We start from the raw sequence: 14,179 nt of genomic DNA, 5'->3' as shown, positions 1-14,179 counted from the left end.
CATTGAATTGAAATTGGAAGTATTGAAATGTTTTGATTTTCTGATGATTATTTGATATGCACTATAACGTCATTTTGAAGAGAAACATTTTGATCTTGAATGCAAAATGATGTGAAGTATTTCGAAGTAAGTAATCTCGTTTGTTTATCATTTGTAGCAGAAATTCGTTGCATCTTGTGTCCTACCGATATCTAACAGTTACACATTGTATTGAAATTAATTGCAATCGTAGCAAGGTTTCTGCCAGGTTTGCACTATACCTGCGGTAAACCCCGTAATGTTTTTGTGACAATGCATGAAATATATTATGACATCTTACTCGGATATCACTGAAGTCTGATAAATTACCACGAGCGGAGTTTACTGTTCTAACTTTCACAAATCACGCCAAATTCCCCCCCCCCCCCCCCCCGCAACGCCACATGACTCGATCTGGATCTGGATTTGGTACGCCGACGGTGTGGTTCGCGGGTAAGGGGGTGCTGTTCAGGTTAGTAAGAGAGGAGCCTAATGGTACCGTCGTCGCTAGGTAGTTGCAGTCGATTAGGATTAGTAAAGGTCTGTTTGCTGACATAACTGGAGAGCAGTTAGTTACATAAAAGTTTATTATGCTACCACTGCCAAATGTTCGACGATCTTGATGAAGCGTAGCTGCAATCGAACCCCTGTTCAACGATTGGGAAAGTCTAAACTGTAAGTCGAAATTTTTGTCCACGTATACATTAGCGGGTTCACTGAACATGTAGTTTTATTGACATGGAAATAGATGCCGTAGCGCGAATGAAATCAAGATTGTGTAAAATACATTTATCTAATTTTATCTAAATCTATTTTTATGTAAAAACTCGACTTTGAAACGCGACCCTAGATATTATTTAGTGGTTGAATGTGTGTGTAATTGATAGAACTAATATTTCGTTGTGAAATAGTTTTATTGTTAGCGCTGTGTTTTGGCTACGAATGAGGCATTCAGTCAACTGTCGTTTTGCAAAAATCATATTTTTCTGTGAAAAATCGCTTTTAGTTGATTTCTAAAGCGACGTCTCGAAGCGCAGTAGATAAAGAAATTCGCGGATGCTACGATCATTCTGACCAAATCCTGAAAAACGTTGAAGTATCTGTAATAGAAATATTTCCCCAACTCGCTTTTTAAAGCCATGAGCAAATTGCCGATACCGGCAGCCAAATTAAAAGACTTCTTTACGATGTACAGACAAGAAATGAGAACTAGTGTCAAAGTTAAGCTACGATCGTTGCTGCTGCTGCTGCTGCTGCTGCTGCTGGTAGTTTGATTATTTCCTCCTGACATGGTTTTTCTCGCCGCTCCCGCGGATTTCAAAGTGAGAATTAATCGGATAGTTATCACGATCACTATCACTGTCGGGATGAACGTGAATATCGGCGCGCGAGCGAAAACCTCGTAGTATCTGACGTACATATTTTTGGCAAACGGAGTCATTTTTTGTACCCAGATGTAGTCGCCGGTGCAAGGGTCGCGCATGCGGCGGGTCGTGAACTTGAAAAAGTTCTTAATCTGATCGCAAATCGAGATGATAACGGCGATGTTCGCGTAGATGTAAGATTTTTTCATGCTTATCACGCGCATCGCCTGCAAAGGCTGGCAAACTACGATGTATCGGTCGATGGCGATAAATAAAGTTATGAGATCGCTAAAGCTGGAGAATAAAAGTCGACAGTTTTTCGTGTACGAATACATGCGCTTCATGACGTGGTTTATTTCGGCGCCCATGTCCAGTAACGCCGATTGCGTGTAGAGGCGGTACTGGAAGTCGAACAACACGTACGACAAACAAATGAACATGTCGGCGACGGCCAAACACGTCAAGTAGAACACACTCGTGTTGTTCGAATGACGTTCGCGGCCGAGAATGACGAAAGATAGTAGATTTCCGCAGACGCCGAAGCAAGAAACGCTGAATACTAGCCAGTTCACGACTTTCAGTAACATGCTGAGGGTCTCGTACGTCGGGTCGGTGACGTCGCATAAAGGATGCGGTACAAACCGACCGTCGCCCATGATTGTGGTGTTTGCCGATACACCCGACCCGTTGATTCCGCGTACGGTGGAGATATTCGCCATCGATGCAGTAATTTTCTCAAAAAGTTCCTGTTATCTACTTTTTTGAATTCTAAAGAGACGCGTTTACGGTAAGGGAAATAAGCATCGCTGTTCGAAGCAATATAATATACCTGAAGAATTCGATGTAATGTTAAACGCGAATTGGCGAAGGGTGAGTCTCGATGCGCAAAGGATCAAAACATTCTTTCTTGAAATACGAATGTGACGCACGTATATACTGCAGGTGGTAGTGAAACTGAAAACCAAATGTGGAAAACGATCTTCAAATTGTGGAAAATATTCGTGGTTTTTTGGTGCGACGACGAGCAAATGAAGCGCTAAATCAAATAGCAAATAGTGGCTCGCACGCACTGTATCGATATTTGAAAAGAAAATTGACGGATTCAAATCATTCAAACTAACGCGTGTGGCGCCAAATAATAATGATTAATGGGTTTGAAATAGCTACAATGCCCGTCAGCAAGTAGAGTTGCGCAGTTGTTCTTATCGAAATAGAAGCTAATAATAACATGAACCGAACGGCGATTTTTCGTCTCGCCATGGATATCGATTTTTCCATTATCTTCTGACGAAAAGAGGAAAAAGAAATCTTCTAATTTTTCACGAAACAACCGCAGTGGTCGAAAACGTCGTGAGAAAATCATTTTTAACATAATCGACTTCGTTCTGAAATGTGTACCTTAGTTTTCCCACCATCAAACGACCCTTACGATATATATACATTTTATCATCATGTATTATTTTTCACTAGAACCTCGCGAACGTGGATGTAACAACCCTTCAAGAAATATGAAAAACCTAAGATTGATTTTGGCAGAAAATAATGTTGATGTGAAACTAACTATCGGCTCAAAAACGAACTGGGTGTTACTAAGACTATGCACTGCTAATACGAAAACCAAAGACCCATGGACCCCGAAAATTATGGGACTACATGTACACTAGGAGTAATGACTGTAGGCCTAACCACAGGTACGATGTAAGTAAAATGGTAACTTTTCTGGCATAGGTCTTCGTTTTAGTCTAAGTAATACCCAAAACAAACTCGCTGTTTCCATACATTTTTTACTTACGTACACTAGGAGTAATGACTGTAGGCCTAACCACAGGTACGATATAAGTAAAATGGTAACTTTTCTGGCATAGGTCTTCGTTTAAGTCTAAGTAATACCCAAAACAAACTCGCTGTTTCCATACAATTTTTTACTTAAAATAAAATTGTTGACTGAATTGAGTATGAAATACCGTGCCAGTTTATTTTTAGTATACCTAACGAATACAGATCACAATTCTTTCATGATGTTGTAACAAGCCTGCATACAGTACGGTCCGTCACATTCGCGTGTACAGTCGTCGTATTCGGAACATTTATCTAAACACTTCGTCCAGTTGACTTCCCCGGATTTCACTTTCTTGTGATTATTGCATACGAAATAGCAGTCTGCTCCTGCAGAGACTGCGAACAGTAGCGAAGCGATAGCTGTAGTAATAAAGAAAAGTCATTGATTTTTGTAAATAGGTACCATAAAGCTATTTTCATCAAATTATAGAATATGGAGATAATGTATATACATTAAGTTGAACCTTGTTAATACGATTGATATAGCTATTTCCAAAATTTCGATGTATTAAATTAGGCAGCCAGAAAAATTCACCCCAATCAGTCGCTTGCCGGTTCAGACTGGTTGGAAAATTGTTTGAATGAACCGGAACCGAATTTCCCAATTATGTACTTCGATTTAAACAAAAAAATTCTGTAAATTCGACCGCCGATCACACAACTATATCTGTACTTCGATTTCCGATTTCAAAATTAAACCCCCTGTTTCGCTTCCAGCAGGTGTGGTGGGTCTGTAAGGGACACTCAATCAAAAAATCAAACGAAATTTACCAACCAAATAAATAACAGGGACAATCCCTATTTTAAGATTTAGAAAAAATACGATTCTGTTTAAGACGAAACACGTTTATTGATTTCCAGTCGATGTCCCGGCGAAGATCACTATATCAATCAACCGTTCGATAATACGAATCCCATTTAATACGACAATTTCACTTCTGCCTACCAGATTCGTTCAACGAGGTTCGATTGTATACATGAAAATAATGTTTTCTGTAGTTTTGCTCAACGCGGATTTAGTACGTACCGACGAAAATGTACAGCTTAATCATTGTGATCAATCGATGTTCGAATGCGATCCAAGTTTTAAAATTTGCTATTTTGAACAGATGTAAGAATTCCCTTGTATTCTTATCTTCTAATCAACTGTAGTGGTATCAAGTATCATATTGCAATAATTCAAATAGATTACTGATTAAATAAAAAAATATACATATATACATGTATTGAACGATTGTGTAAATAAAACTGCTTTAGACTTTTTAGTAAATTATTGTTCATAGTCATCTTATCCCCTGAAATCTTCGATGAATATTCTATATCCAACTCTCGTCCGGGAAACTACTGTGCTCGATACAAACAATGGTGTGTAGCGAGGACAGAAATGCTGGTCAGCATCCAGGTCACGGTTAAGTTAATTTTGGTTCGAGGGGCAAATTTCCAATGAGCACAGTATAGATAGAACTGAATACTAACAGCAGAATAGAATTATCATGAAATCCATGTAGACACTTCCGTAGCATGCAATCAGTAAATATCATTTCATTGGTGGCCAAAAAGCAAAAATATCTTCCCTCGAGCCGGATTTGAACCAGCGACCTAAGGATGACAGTTCTGTGAATCAACTCTACAGTCCTCCGCTCTACCAGCTGAGCTATCGAGGGAACATATTTATGCAACCGTGATAAGAAAAATGGTACTTCATGTTTCTTATGTCCAATGTACCGGTAATGTGGCCATTAGTTACAGCTGTACGATACCTTCCCCTTCGTGTGACATACGATGAGCTGGTAAAAACTGCAGAATGCTTGGCTCATAAACAATGCAGCTTGAAATGATAGATTGTTTGATGCAGTGGAGCCATTCTTATTGACTGGTATCCAGGTCACAGGTCGGAGTCCAGTTTGTCGGTCAACTTCAGCTCTTTGCCGCCATTTTCATATGTGGCCAAAAAACAGAAAAATGTTATCCCTTGAGCCGGACGTGAACCAGCGACCTAAGGATGACAGCTCGCTGAGCTATCGAAGGATCATAACATACAAACCGTGTTAAGAAAAATACCCCTTCATGTTTCTTACGTCCAGGGCCGGTAATGTGACCATTAGTAACAGCTGTGTGATACTTTCCTGTTATAATTCGTGTGACAAAAACGTCGAAATGGTAAAAATTGCTGAGTACTGACTGCTTAGCTTAAAACTATTCAGCCTGAAAGGATGAATTGTTTGATGGAGTGGAGCACTACGGACGATTCATATTGGACCTGAATCCAGGTCACAGGTCGGGGTCCAGTTTGTCAGTCAACTTCGGCTCATTGGTCAAATTATTAGGATGACAGCTCTACTTACTCTACAGTCCTCCGCTCTATCAGCTGAGCTATCGAGGGATATGGTGTTTAGGTGTTGAGAAAAAAAAGTACTTCATTCTCTCATGTCCAGTGCCGGCGATGTGGCCATTAGTTACAGCTGTGTGATACCTTCCTCTTCTAAATCGCGGGACAAACGACGAAATGGTAAAAACTGTGCTGACTGCTTAGCTTAAAACTATTAAGGAAAGGATGAAAGAATTGTTGGAGAGGAGCCGTACGTATCATTCATATTGGACCTGAATCCATGTCACAGGTCGGGGTCCAGTATGTCATTCAACTTCAGCTTTGGTCAAATTTTAACACATATTTTGAGGAAAATAGTACTTCATTCCCTTAAGTACAGCGCCGCGTGGCCATTTATTTCAGCTGTGTGATACCTTCCTCTTAGATCGTGGGAGAAGCAATGAAATGGTAAAAACTGCTGAGTGCTGGTTACTTGGTTACAAACTATTCAGCCTGAAAGGATGAATTGTTTGATGGAGTGTAGCCGAACGGATCATTCATATCCGACCGGATTCCAGGTCACGGGTCGGTGTTCAGTTTGTCAGTCAACTTCGGCTCTTTGGTCAGATTTCCACTCACAACAGTGGAATTGGATCCTAAAAACGAACAATGAAATAATCTCCGTTGCTCATGAAAACAAATCAATCGACCCTGTAGTGACCATCGTTTTTTTCATAGGGGGTCAAAAACAGGAAAATGTTTTCCCTCGAGCCGGACTTGAACCAGCGGCCTAAGGATGACAGTTTATGATACTTCTACAGTCCTCCGCTCTACCAGCTGAGCTATCGAGGGAACATGTACGTCTTATCCACGTATGTGAACAAAATGTTCCCAAGCGTAGGTATATAAATGTACCCATTAGCTAAAGCTGTGCGATTTTGCTGCGTGAATGTTGCGAACGGTTGCAATTTAGTTCGATATTTGAAATTAATTCACTATTTCAGGAGACTCTATCTGAAAGTTAAATATTTTTTGGTTTGAGTGAAGACTTTTCGTTACAGAAGCAGTATGTTATCTATCGATGCGTACAGCGCAAAATGTGCGAAACTATGTGAGAAGTCGATCAATGAACATTAGGCAGTACTTTTTGAAACAAAATCGAATAACTCGGAATCGTGCGCATTTTTTGTCTTATAAGGTCGATAGTGTGAACCCACATTGATCCACTGTGATCTTGTTCACAACATTGCAATTAACGGAGATCATCGAAATTGATCAGAAGAACAAGCCAAAGGGCCGTTTTATTTAATCAAGTATAATCTAAAAATATCTATTCTATTAGTCATTTTCCTACATGTTATCAACTACAATGGAAGCGGACATTTCACTTTCCGTTTACTTTCCGGGGCGTTGGTGTTTTCGCCTTGATAAAACTCTTTCAACAATTTCACCGCCTCCTCGCCTTCGACGTCTGCGATACAGCGAAACTCGCTGCCGTACGAGTCAATCTGGTCGCTGTGAATATTCAAAACTGAACTGCAACCGCCGAAACGTTGATTAGCGCAGCCGTAAACTACGAGTGGAATATTCAAAATACGGATAAGCCCCGCACACATTATGCAAGGTTCTACGGTTACGTATAAAGTCGAACTTTTAAAAATTTCGAGATAGTTTTCGTTTTTCGAAGAACACCATTCTTTCGCTAAATCGACAGCTACGAATTCGGCGTGTCTGGTGGCGTTTTTGGTCTCGTTCACGTGGTTGCTTCCTGTTCCGATTTCACGATCGTTAAAGACGATAATACACCCGACGGGTACCTCACCCCGAGATTGTGCTTCTCTGGCAACGTCGAGACATCGACTCATCCACTTTGAATGCTGCATCTTAAAAGATACAATTGACATTTATTTGCGTTATCGAAACAAATGTACAGTACTCCTCGTAGCTTTTGGGAGCAGTGATTTTTATACGGATTAAGTGAAACACGAGTTATTTCTACGAGTAAAATGACACAAACAGGTAACAAACTGCATTACAAATGTAATTAACATGTGTCATTACGAAATACGCCCAATAAACTGTTAACTCAGCAATGATAAAGAATGAGGATTTGAGATAAGTGAATCGTCAAAAGTTTTCAGCAAACTGAATTTGGTGAAATTATAGACACATGTAATTCGTAAGATTTTACACACTTTCGTAGTTTTTGTCACGATTTTCTGCACAAAATTTAAACTTAAATCATATCAAAATATAACAAAACTGTTCTGTAAAATGTAACGATATTTATATGCATCAAAATTTATTAAAATTTCTGTACCAAAGTGCTATCGAAAAAAAATCGAATGTGCTGAAAACCTATTCGAAGCCGCCGTTGAAAATCCAAATATCGTACATACATTGTGTATCGTCGACGTAAACGGGAACTTCCAGTAGAGCCACCGGAGCCACCCTTGATTATTTTCAAAATCTCAAAGCAAAACCCGCGAAATCTATACAGTCAGAAATTGAATCTATTCCAATATGAAATAATTTTACTGACCTGAACCCGTAAATTCCAAGACGATCAATGAAATTTCCAAGTTACTTTATGGGCGATAAACGGTTCACTCCTCCGATTCGGTAACGATTTCAGCAGCGTGCGCGCGACTACTAATCATGGAGGTGGAGCAGGAAGAAAATGAACAAAATATTCGTCGCCGTCAAAAAACGAAGAAAAAATCGTTGACCTGGACCCATCACCATGTGGCAGTATTCGTTCTTACATTTTCCAGGTGCTTTAAAGTGAAATTGATCCTATGTAATTCGTCGCTTTATTGAAAACTGCATCATTATCGGGGTACCTATTAAATTTGAAGCGAAAGATTGCCAAAGTCAAATGCCAAATGAAATTTTATTGAACTCAAAATATCAAATACCGGTTAGTTGTCCCAAATCCCCAAACGGTACCTTCATACCTGATCTTATCCATAAACTTGATATATAACTAAAAATTGGATAGTTCTAGAAAAAGCAGATTTTCAATTCCAGTTTTGTACTATCTTTCTAATTATGTCTGTCTTTCTGTCATGGCTTGACATATGTGTGATAGTGCACAAAGAAGGAGTTTCCTGCCACTTAATGCACCAATACTAATTAGTACTAATTAGAACAGATTTGGTTGTAGCATTTAGAAAACAGTAAGACATTATTAAAAATTAGGATTTTGAACAGAAGAAATTGAATGTTTGTAACAAATTAAATATTGCATTTGTTGACTTGAGAAATCCAGAGCAGATTTTTTATGATAACGTAAGCTATGATATTTTGCAGCTATGCATTTTTTCACGCCACGAGGAAGACATTCAGCAATGTCAAGGCCACCCTGTCTCAAGAATGGACTCCTTCGGAAAATAACCTAACCCAGAATCAGTCTAGAACTGACGACGTACGTGTTCCGTTGAAATAGTCCTAAATCATGAACTTTGAGTTAACCAGCTAGTTTTGTTTTCTTACGTTATGGAATGAATGAATCTGAATCGCTTAGAAATGTGATGATCTTTTTTGCAGATATGGAATAAACATCACTTGTTCAAATCGGATGAAGACGCAGAATTGTATCTGGGAACCCTCGATTCCATATTCATGATATCTTACGCTGTGGTAAAGTAACAATCCTGAGTCCTCTATACCTTTTGACTTCTTCGTCAAAAATTTATTTTTCTCATATTCCAGGGGTTGTACATAAGCGGTTTCCTCGGTGATCGGTAAGTGTAAAAAGATAATGAAGATATGCCATATATGAAAAGATGAAAAGTTAGATTTTTTCCAGCTCAGTAATGGTTATTTGAAAAGGATTCATGCATCGTTTTAGGTTGAATCTGAGAATATTATTATCTGGTGGAATGTGTTTATCAGCTATTGTGGTGAGTTTCATAAAACGTTCAGTTAGGACCACAAGTTATTAGTCCATCTGTTTTCAAATTTTCCATTCGATTTACACAAAATCTAAAGCTGCTACTTGAAAACTAAATCTCATCGAATCTGAAACATATGTTTTCAAGATTCACTTTAATGGAATACCGGTAATCATTTCAGGTATTTGTATTTGGTTGTTTAATGGAATGGGTTGGTCCATATTATAATATGTATGTTTACGGCGTGTTATGGTCACTAAATGGCCTTGTGCAATCCACTGGCTGGCCTTGCGTAGTGACCTGTATGGGTAATTGGTTCGGGAAATCGAGGTACGCTAGCCCAAATAGCTATGAAATTCTGATAACAAGGCTCAACACTAACTAACCAGTAAATTTGTCTTTGTTTTGTATTTTGCTATTAGTCGTGGGTTCGTACTCGGTGCATGGAGTGCTTGTGCCTCCGTCGGTAATATCATTGGTGCTCTGGAGGTGACTGAAGTGCTTGACTACGGATATGCTGTAAGTAGATTAAGTAACTCTCTGCTATTGTGAGCATGTCTTGAAATAATTTTGCTAACCCCCTTCCCCGGTATTGGCCCTAGATACAGCATAAATCCAAAATGCAATGTGTACTAACCCATGGGAATTTTGGAGTTCCGGATTCGAGCCCGAGTCGGAGAACCGTTGTCGCCCTGTGGCTTGTTTTCAATTTTCCGCTATTGTAAGCTCGTTCTCGAAATAACGTGTCGTCTTGTCGTATCTTTTTCAGTATGCATTCCTCATTCCTGCTTCAGTGCTTTTCGCCGGAGGAGTCATAGTATTTTTCGGACTCGTCGTCTCGCCGAAAGAAGTGGGTAAGTCGATACGGTAGTCGTTAAGTCAATAGTTCACTTACTTGATCTCATTCAATACAGTAGTCGTTAGAATACTAGATCTCATGGGCCGTACTCTTGTATTCAATACATCCCAACTGTTAGCGAATTTGTCAGGCATCCCTAATGCGGAAACAGTGAATGCAATGAACATGCTGCCAATTTAAACGTAAACTATTTTGCTTATCGACTGTTGTGTTTGAGGGGCGTTTTGATCAGTTCTGGTTTTTATACACTTTTAGTATTTTCGCACAGCTTTGTGTGTCAACAGTTACTTGACTCTCAAACGACACAACTACAGTATATTGATTATCCTTATGTAATGCTCAATGAGGACTCCATACATAGATGCTAATGTGCTTAACCATATGTTGGTGTTAGTATTTCCAACATTGTGTTCGAGGTTAAATATAGTAATGTATTAGAGCAAGTTGAATGGCCCGACGAGATAATATTGATATTTCATCTAACCTGTGTGTACTCACGGCTCAATAGTCGAGAACCATTTAGCTGTATCGATATAAAAACAACCTACTCAACCTGAATTCTAAATTGCAAAAATGAAAATGCACCACTTTCAACATTTCAGGGTTACCAGAACCGGATGAAAATCAATCCGATGTCCCCGTTTCAGATGAAGGTTCTGATACAGGTAACTCATGCTGATTAAGTTTAAAAAGTAAAGATGCAGGACGGTGAAAATCAGGGAATTTTCTTTTCTTAAAAAAAGTCGGGGAATTTTGTAGAAAAAACAAAAAATCTTGTGATTGCTAGATCGCGCGTAAAATCAAACAGTATCCATGTATGTCTTACCTATTTGACTGTGTTAATTGATTGGATTCTTAGCAGGAAAAAATATCGTGTATATGTATCAGGGAATAGTCAGGGAAAAAGCAAGTGAAATAAAAGTGGCCACCCTGTGAGATTGATTACAGTTGTTCACATACGGTATACGGTAAACTGGAGCCAATTGATAATAGTTGTTAGTCGGGTTTTCATTTTAATCATAGAACCGTTATTCAATGACATCGATGAGAGTGTGAATGATGACAATGAAGAGGAAGATACCAATCTACGTACTCTGATCGCTAAAAGAAATAGAAATGACGAACGAAACAAAGCGATAGGATTCTTTCAGGCGTTTCTCTTACCCGGTGTTATTGTGGTACGGTAGGTTTAATAAGAAATCCTTTCAATAGGTTTAAAGCCCTTGCATTAAGGTATTATCGTTATATTTTCAGTATTCGTTGTCCTACGCCTGTTTAAAGCTAGTCAATTACGCGTATTTCTTCTGGTTGCCGTTTTATTTGCACAACAAATTCGGCTGGAAGCCGCAGGTAGCGGATGAACTGTCTATCTGGTATGATGTGGGAGGAATTGCAGGTATAGATATTCATGAAGGACTGTTTAACATGATTGTTGGGGAAAATGAAATTGGGAAACCCATATAAACCCTGTTCAATTGCTCACATTGAATCAGATTTGATGATCGATTTTCTTCTATCTATTTGCAGGTGGCATAGTTGGTGGATTCATTTCTGTAAGTTCAATTAGTTTGTTCTATGAAAACCTGTATCACCAAATAATGATATGTGCACAATCTAAGCTGTAATGGAACATGTATATTTCAGAAACTAAAGTAACAAATTATTTCTGAATTCTGTTTTTAGGATCGACTTGGGCACAGGTCACCAGTTGTCGTAATAATGTTATTGCTGTCATTTCCGCCTATTGTTGTCTACAGCAGTGAGTTCCTATCCTGTTTCCTATGTTTTCAATATTTATGTCAAGTTCATTAAGAATCATGAATGATGGAGATAAAAACTGTTTTTATTCATATTCATCACCGATTATTTGCAAGTGGTTTATGATTTTCTGATCTTAGAGGCACCAGCTGACAAAGTCGTCAACAGTATTATCATGGGTGTGACGGGATTTTTTCTCGGCGGCCCGGCAAACCTTATAAGCTCGGCAATTTCTGCCGACATGGGTGAGTAAAGTTACTCATATCCAATTCTAAATTCTAATTGCAGGACTTCTTCAAGGTTATGCGTAAGTGTTACATAGGACCTTAAGCCGTTATGTATGTTCACTGAAAAGTCTTTCCATCGTTATACAGGTCGACAAGAAAATATCAAGGAGAACAAAGAAGCATTAGCTACAGTGACCGGTATTGTCGATGGAACTGGTAGCGTAGGAGCTGCCATTGGCCAGTTTCTCGTTCCCGTAATTCAACTTCATCTGAACTGGCAATGGGTCTTCTATTTCTTCTTGCTTATGGTGAGTGAAAAATTGTATCTTAATTTCTGCTGAAAGGATTCTTGATATTTGTGTTATATTGGTAATGGAAAAGAAAATAGGAAAGAAAAAGTGCATTTTCTTTACACCGATGAAGTTGGATTCGCGTATTTTTGTTCAGATCTGTCATGGATTGATAGGTGATTTTTTTCAGCACCGTTGTAACCAATCTCTATGAGAGCTAGGCGCATATGTACATGTACTATCTGAACACATAGATGTGTGAAAAAACCTCATGGTATACTTGTACCGTACATTGCAAAGCGTATGTATATATATATATATATATATATATATATATATATATATATATATATATATATATATATATATATATATATATATATATATATATATATATATATATATATATATATATATATATATATATATATATATATTATATATATATATATATATACTGAGTTGGGAATCGGGGAAATTGAGTGTCTTTCGAAAAAGATTTTGTCACCAAATTGTATGATTTTTTTAAGTCAACCATTGTATCATAAATTCCTGATTCTTAATTAACAGTTTATTGATATACATATTTTTTTTTTCCAGTTGTTCCTGTCTGCGCTATGTATAGTGAAAATATTCATTACAGAAACAAGAGAATTGATTCGTCGATTCAGGTTACGACGCAGACGACCGAATCATCTGTTGATTCAAGAACCAGATGAGGTTACAGACGAAAGATAGTGATGTTGTGATTTGTAAGAAATCAGTGTTAAGTTGAACACTGTTTGATAATTGTTCGTATTCCCGCTGCAATGATAATTTTAAGAAAAACTGCTGAAATTTTGTATTTAGAGTGTGTTTCGTAAACGGAAAAGAACGCATCTTTTTATTTTAAAATGATTTTTAAACAGCTTTGTAGTGGGGCCATAACTATTGTATTACATGTGCCGACCTGTAGACAGAAATGATTTTGTGTTTTGTATACGTATGTATCTATTCATTTTTCGTAAAAATGACTCCAAAATTCCTGGTCTTAAAAAACCTAAAGGTCTTATTTATGAATGCTCTGTATCGTGTTTCGTATATTTTATTGTTTTGTCGATGTAAATTTTAAGATATGCTCAAATATAGCAATAAAATTACGTATACTTAATTTTCGAAATTAAAGTTCAATTGGTCTTAGAGGGAGATTGGAATATCCAAAGGTCGGTGAGTCAAGTCAACGTGAGATACGTCATCATGAATGGGATCATGAATGTCGACGCATAAGGCACTAATTGACGTAACAAGTGTAACAAATTACCATTAGATGAGAAATGTGACATGGTGGTAAAAGCCTCTGAAGGCAAATATTTCGATGAACCGCGCCTTACTAAAACTAGTCCCGTTGCTGCCACTATCTATTTGAATTATTTGTGAAATCCAGCGACTATAAAAGGCTACCGAGCCAAATAAAATGACCCAATAACCCACTTGATCCAGAGCTGCTAAATCCGGATTTTGGTCTAATCCGGATATTATTTACAGTCCATTGGTTCATTGAAATACAAGAAACTTCTCAATTCTCTGAATCCGCTTAATTCGCCTCGGATCATTTGGGGACAACAATAATTATCCGGTTAA

The 14,179-nt window shown here is 38.2% G+C and overlaps 3 protein-coding genes and 2 non-coding genes across 6 annotated transcripts; 1 reads left to right on the top strand and 4 right to left on the bottom strand.

Moving 5' to 3' along the window:
• Nucleotides 1-994: 994 nt before the first annotated feature.
• On the bottom strand, nucleotides 995-2,101 carry LOC141902062 (uncharacterized). Its single transcript, XM_074789703.1, has one exon. It carries the CDS (start codon nucleotides 2,099-2,101, stop codon nucleotides 995-997), a length of 1,107 nt encoding a protein of 368 aa, XP_074645804.1.
• Nucleotides 2,102-4,792: 2,691 nt separating this feature from the next.
• On the bottom strand, nucleotides 4,793-4,885 carry Trnay-gua (transfer RNA tyrosine (anticodon GUA)). The gene is made up of 2 exons: nucleotides 4,849-4,885; nucleotides 4,793-4,828 (listed from the first exon to the last, which is right to left on the bottom strand). It is a non-coding gene; the product is annotated as a tRNA-Tyr (tRNA).
• A 1,406-nt stretch (nucleotides 4,886-6,291) lies between these two features.
• Trnay-gua (transfer RNA tyrosine (anticodon GUA)) lies at nucleotides 6,292-6,381 on the bottom strand. The gene is given in 2 exon segments: nucleotides 6,292-6,327; nucleotides 6,345-6,381. It is a non-coding gene; the product is annotated as a tRNA-Tyr (tRNA).
• Nucleotides 6,382-6,893: 512 nt separating this feature from the next.
• Nucleotides 6,894-8,192, bottom strand: LOC141901262 (tRNA-specific adenosine deaminase 2-like). Its single transcript, XM_074788405.1, has 2 exons — nucleotides 8,072-8,192; nucleotides 6,894-7,412 (listed from the first exon to the last, which is right to left on the bottom strand). The coding sequence occupies exon 2, from the start codon at nucleotides 7,410-7,412 to the stop codon at nucleotides 6,894-6,896; it is 519 nt and encodes a 172-aa protein (XP_074644506.1). The 5' UTR covers nucleotides 8,072-8,192.
• On the top strand, nucleotides 8,149-13,651 carry LOC141901261 (sugar phosphate exchanger 3-like). Of its 2 annotated transcripts, none has more exons than XM_074788404.1 (16): nucleotides 8,149-8,303; nucleotides 8,842-8,956; nucleotides 9,079-9,171; nucleotides 9,244-9,275; nucleotides 9,383-9,434; nucleotides 9,607-9,755; nucleotides 9,848-9,944; nucleotides 10,195-10,279; nucleotides 10,896-10,949; nucleotides 11,308-11,462; nucleotides 11,539-11,680; nucleotides 11,812-11,837; nucleotides 11,968-12,043; nucleotides 12,183-12,287; nucleotides 12,417-12,577; nucleotides 13,160-13,651. In XM_074788404.1, exons 1-16 carry the CDS (start codon nucleotides 8,188-8,190, stop codon nucleotides 13,295-13,297), a joined length of 1,596 nt encoding a protein of 531 aa, XP_074644505.1. In that variant the 5' UTR covers nucleotides 8,149-8,187; the 3' UTR covers nucleotides 13,298-13,651. The 2 variants fall into 2 exon arrangements, with proteins under 2 accessions (XP_074644505.1, XP_074644504.1); XM_074788403.1 differs by having other exon boundaries at nucleotides 10,887-10,949.
• Nucleotides 13,652-14,179: the final 528 nt, after the last annotated feature.

Source organism: Tubulanus polymorphus, chromosome 3, assembly GCF_964204645.1.
Source record: "Tubulanus polymorphus chromosome 3, tnTubPoly1.2, whole genome shotgun sequence".
Lineage (NCBI taxonomy): Eukaryota > Metazoa > Nemertea > Palaeonemertea > Tubulaniformes > Tubulanidae > Tubulanus > Tubulanus polymorphus.
This window is presented reverse-complemented; position numbering and strand designations above follow the sequence as displayed.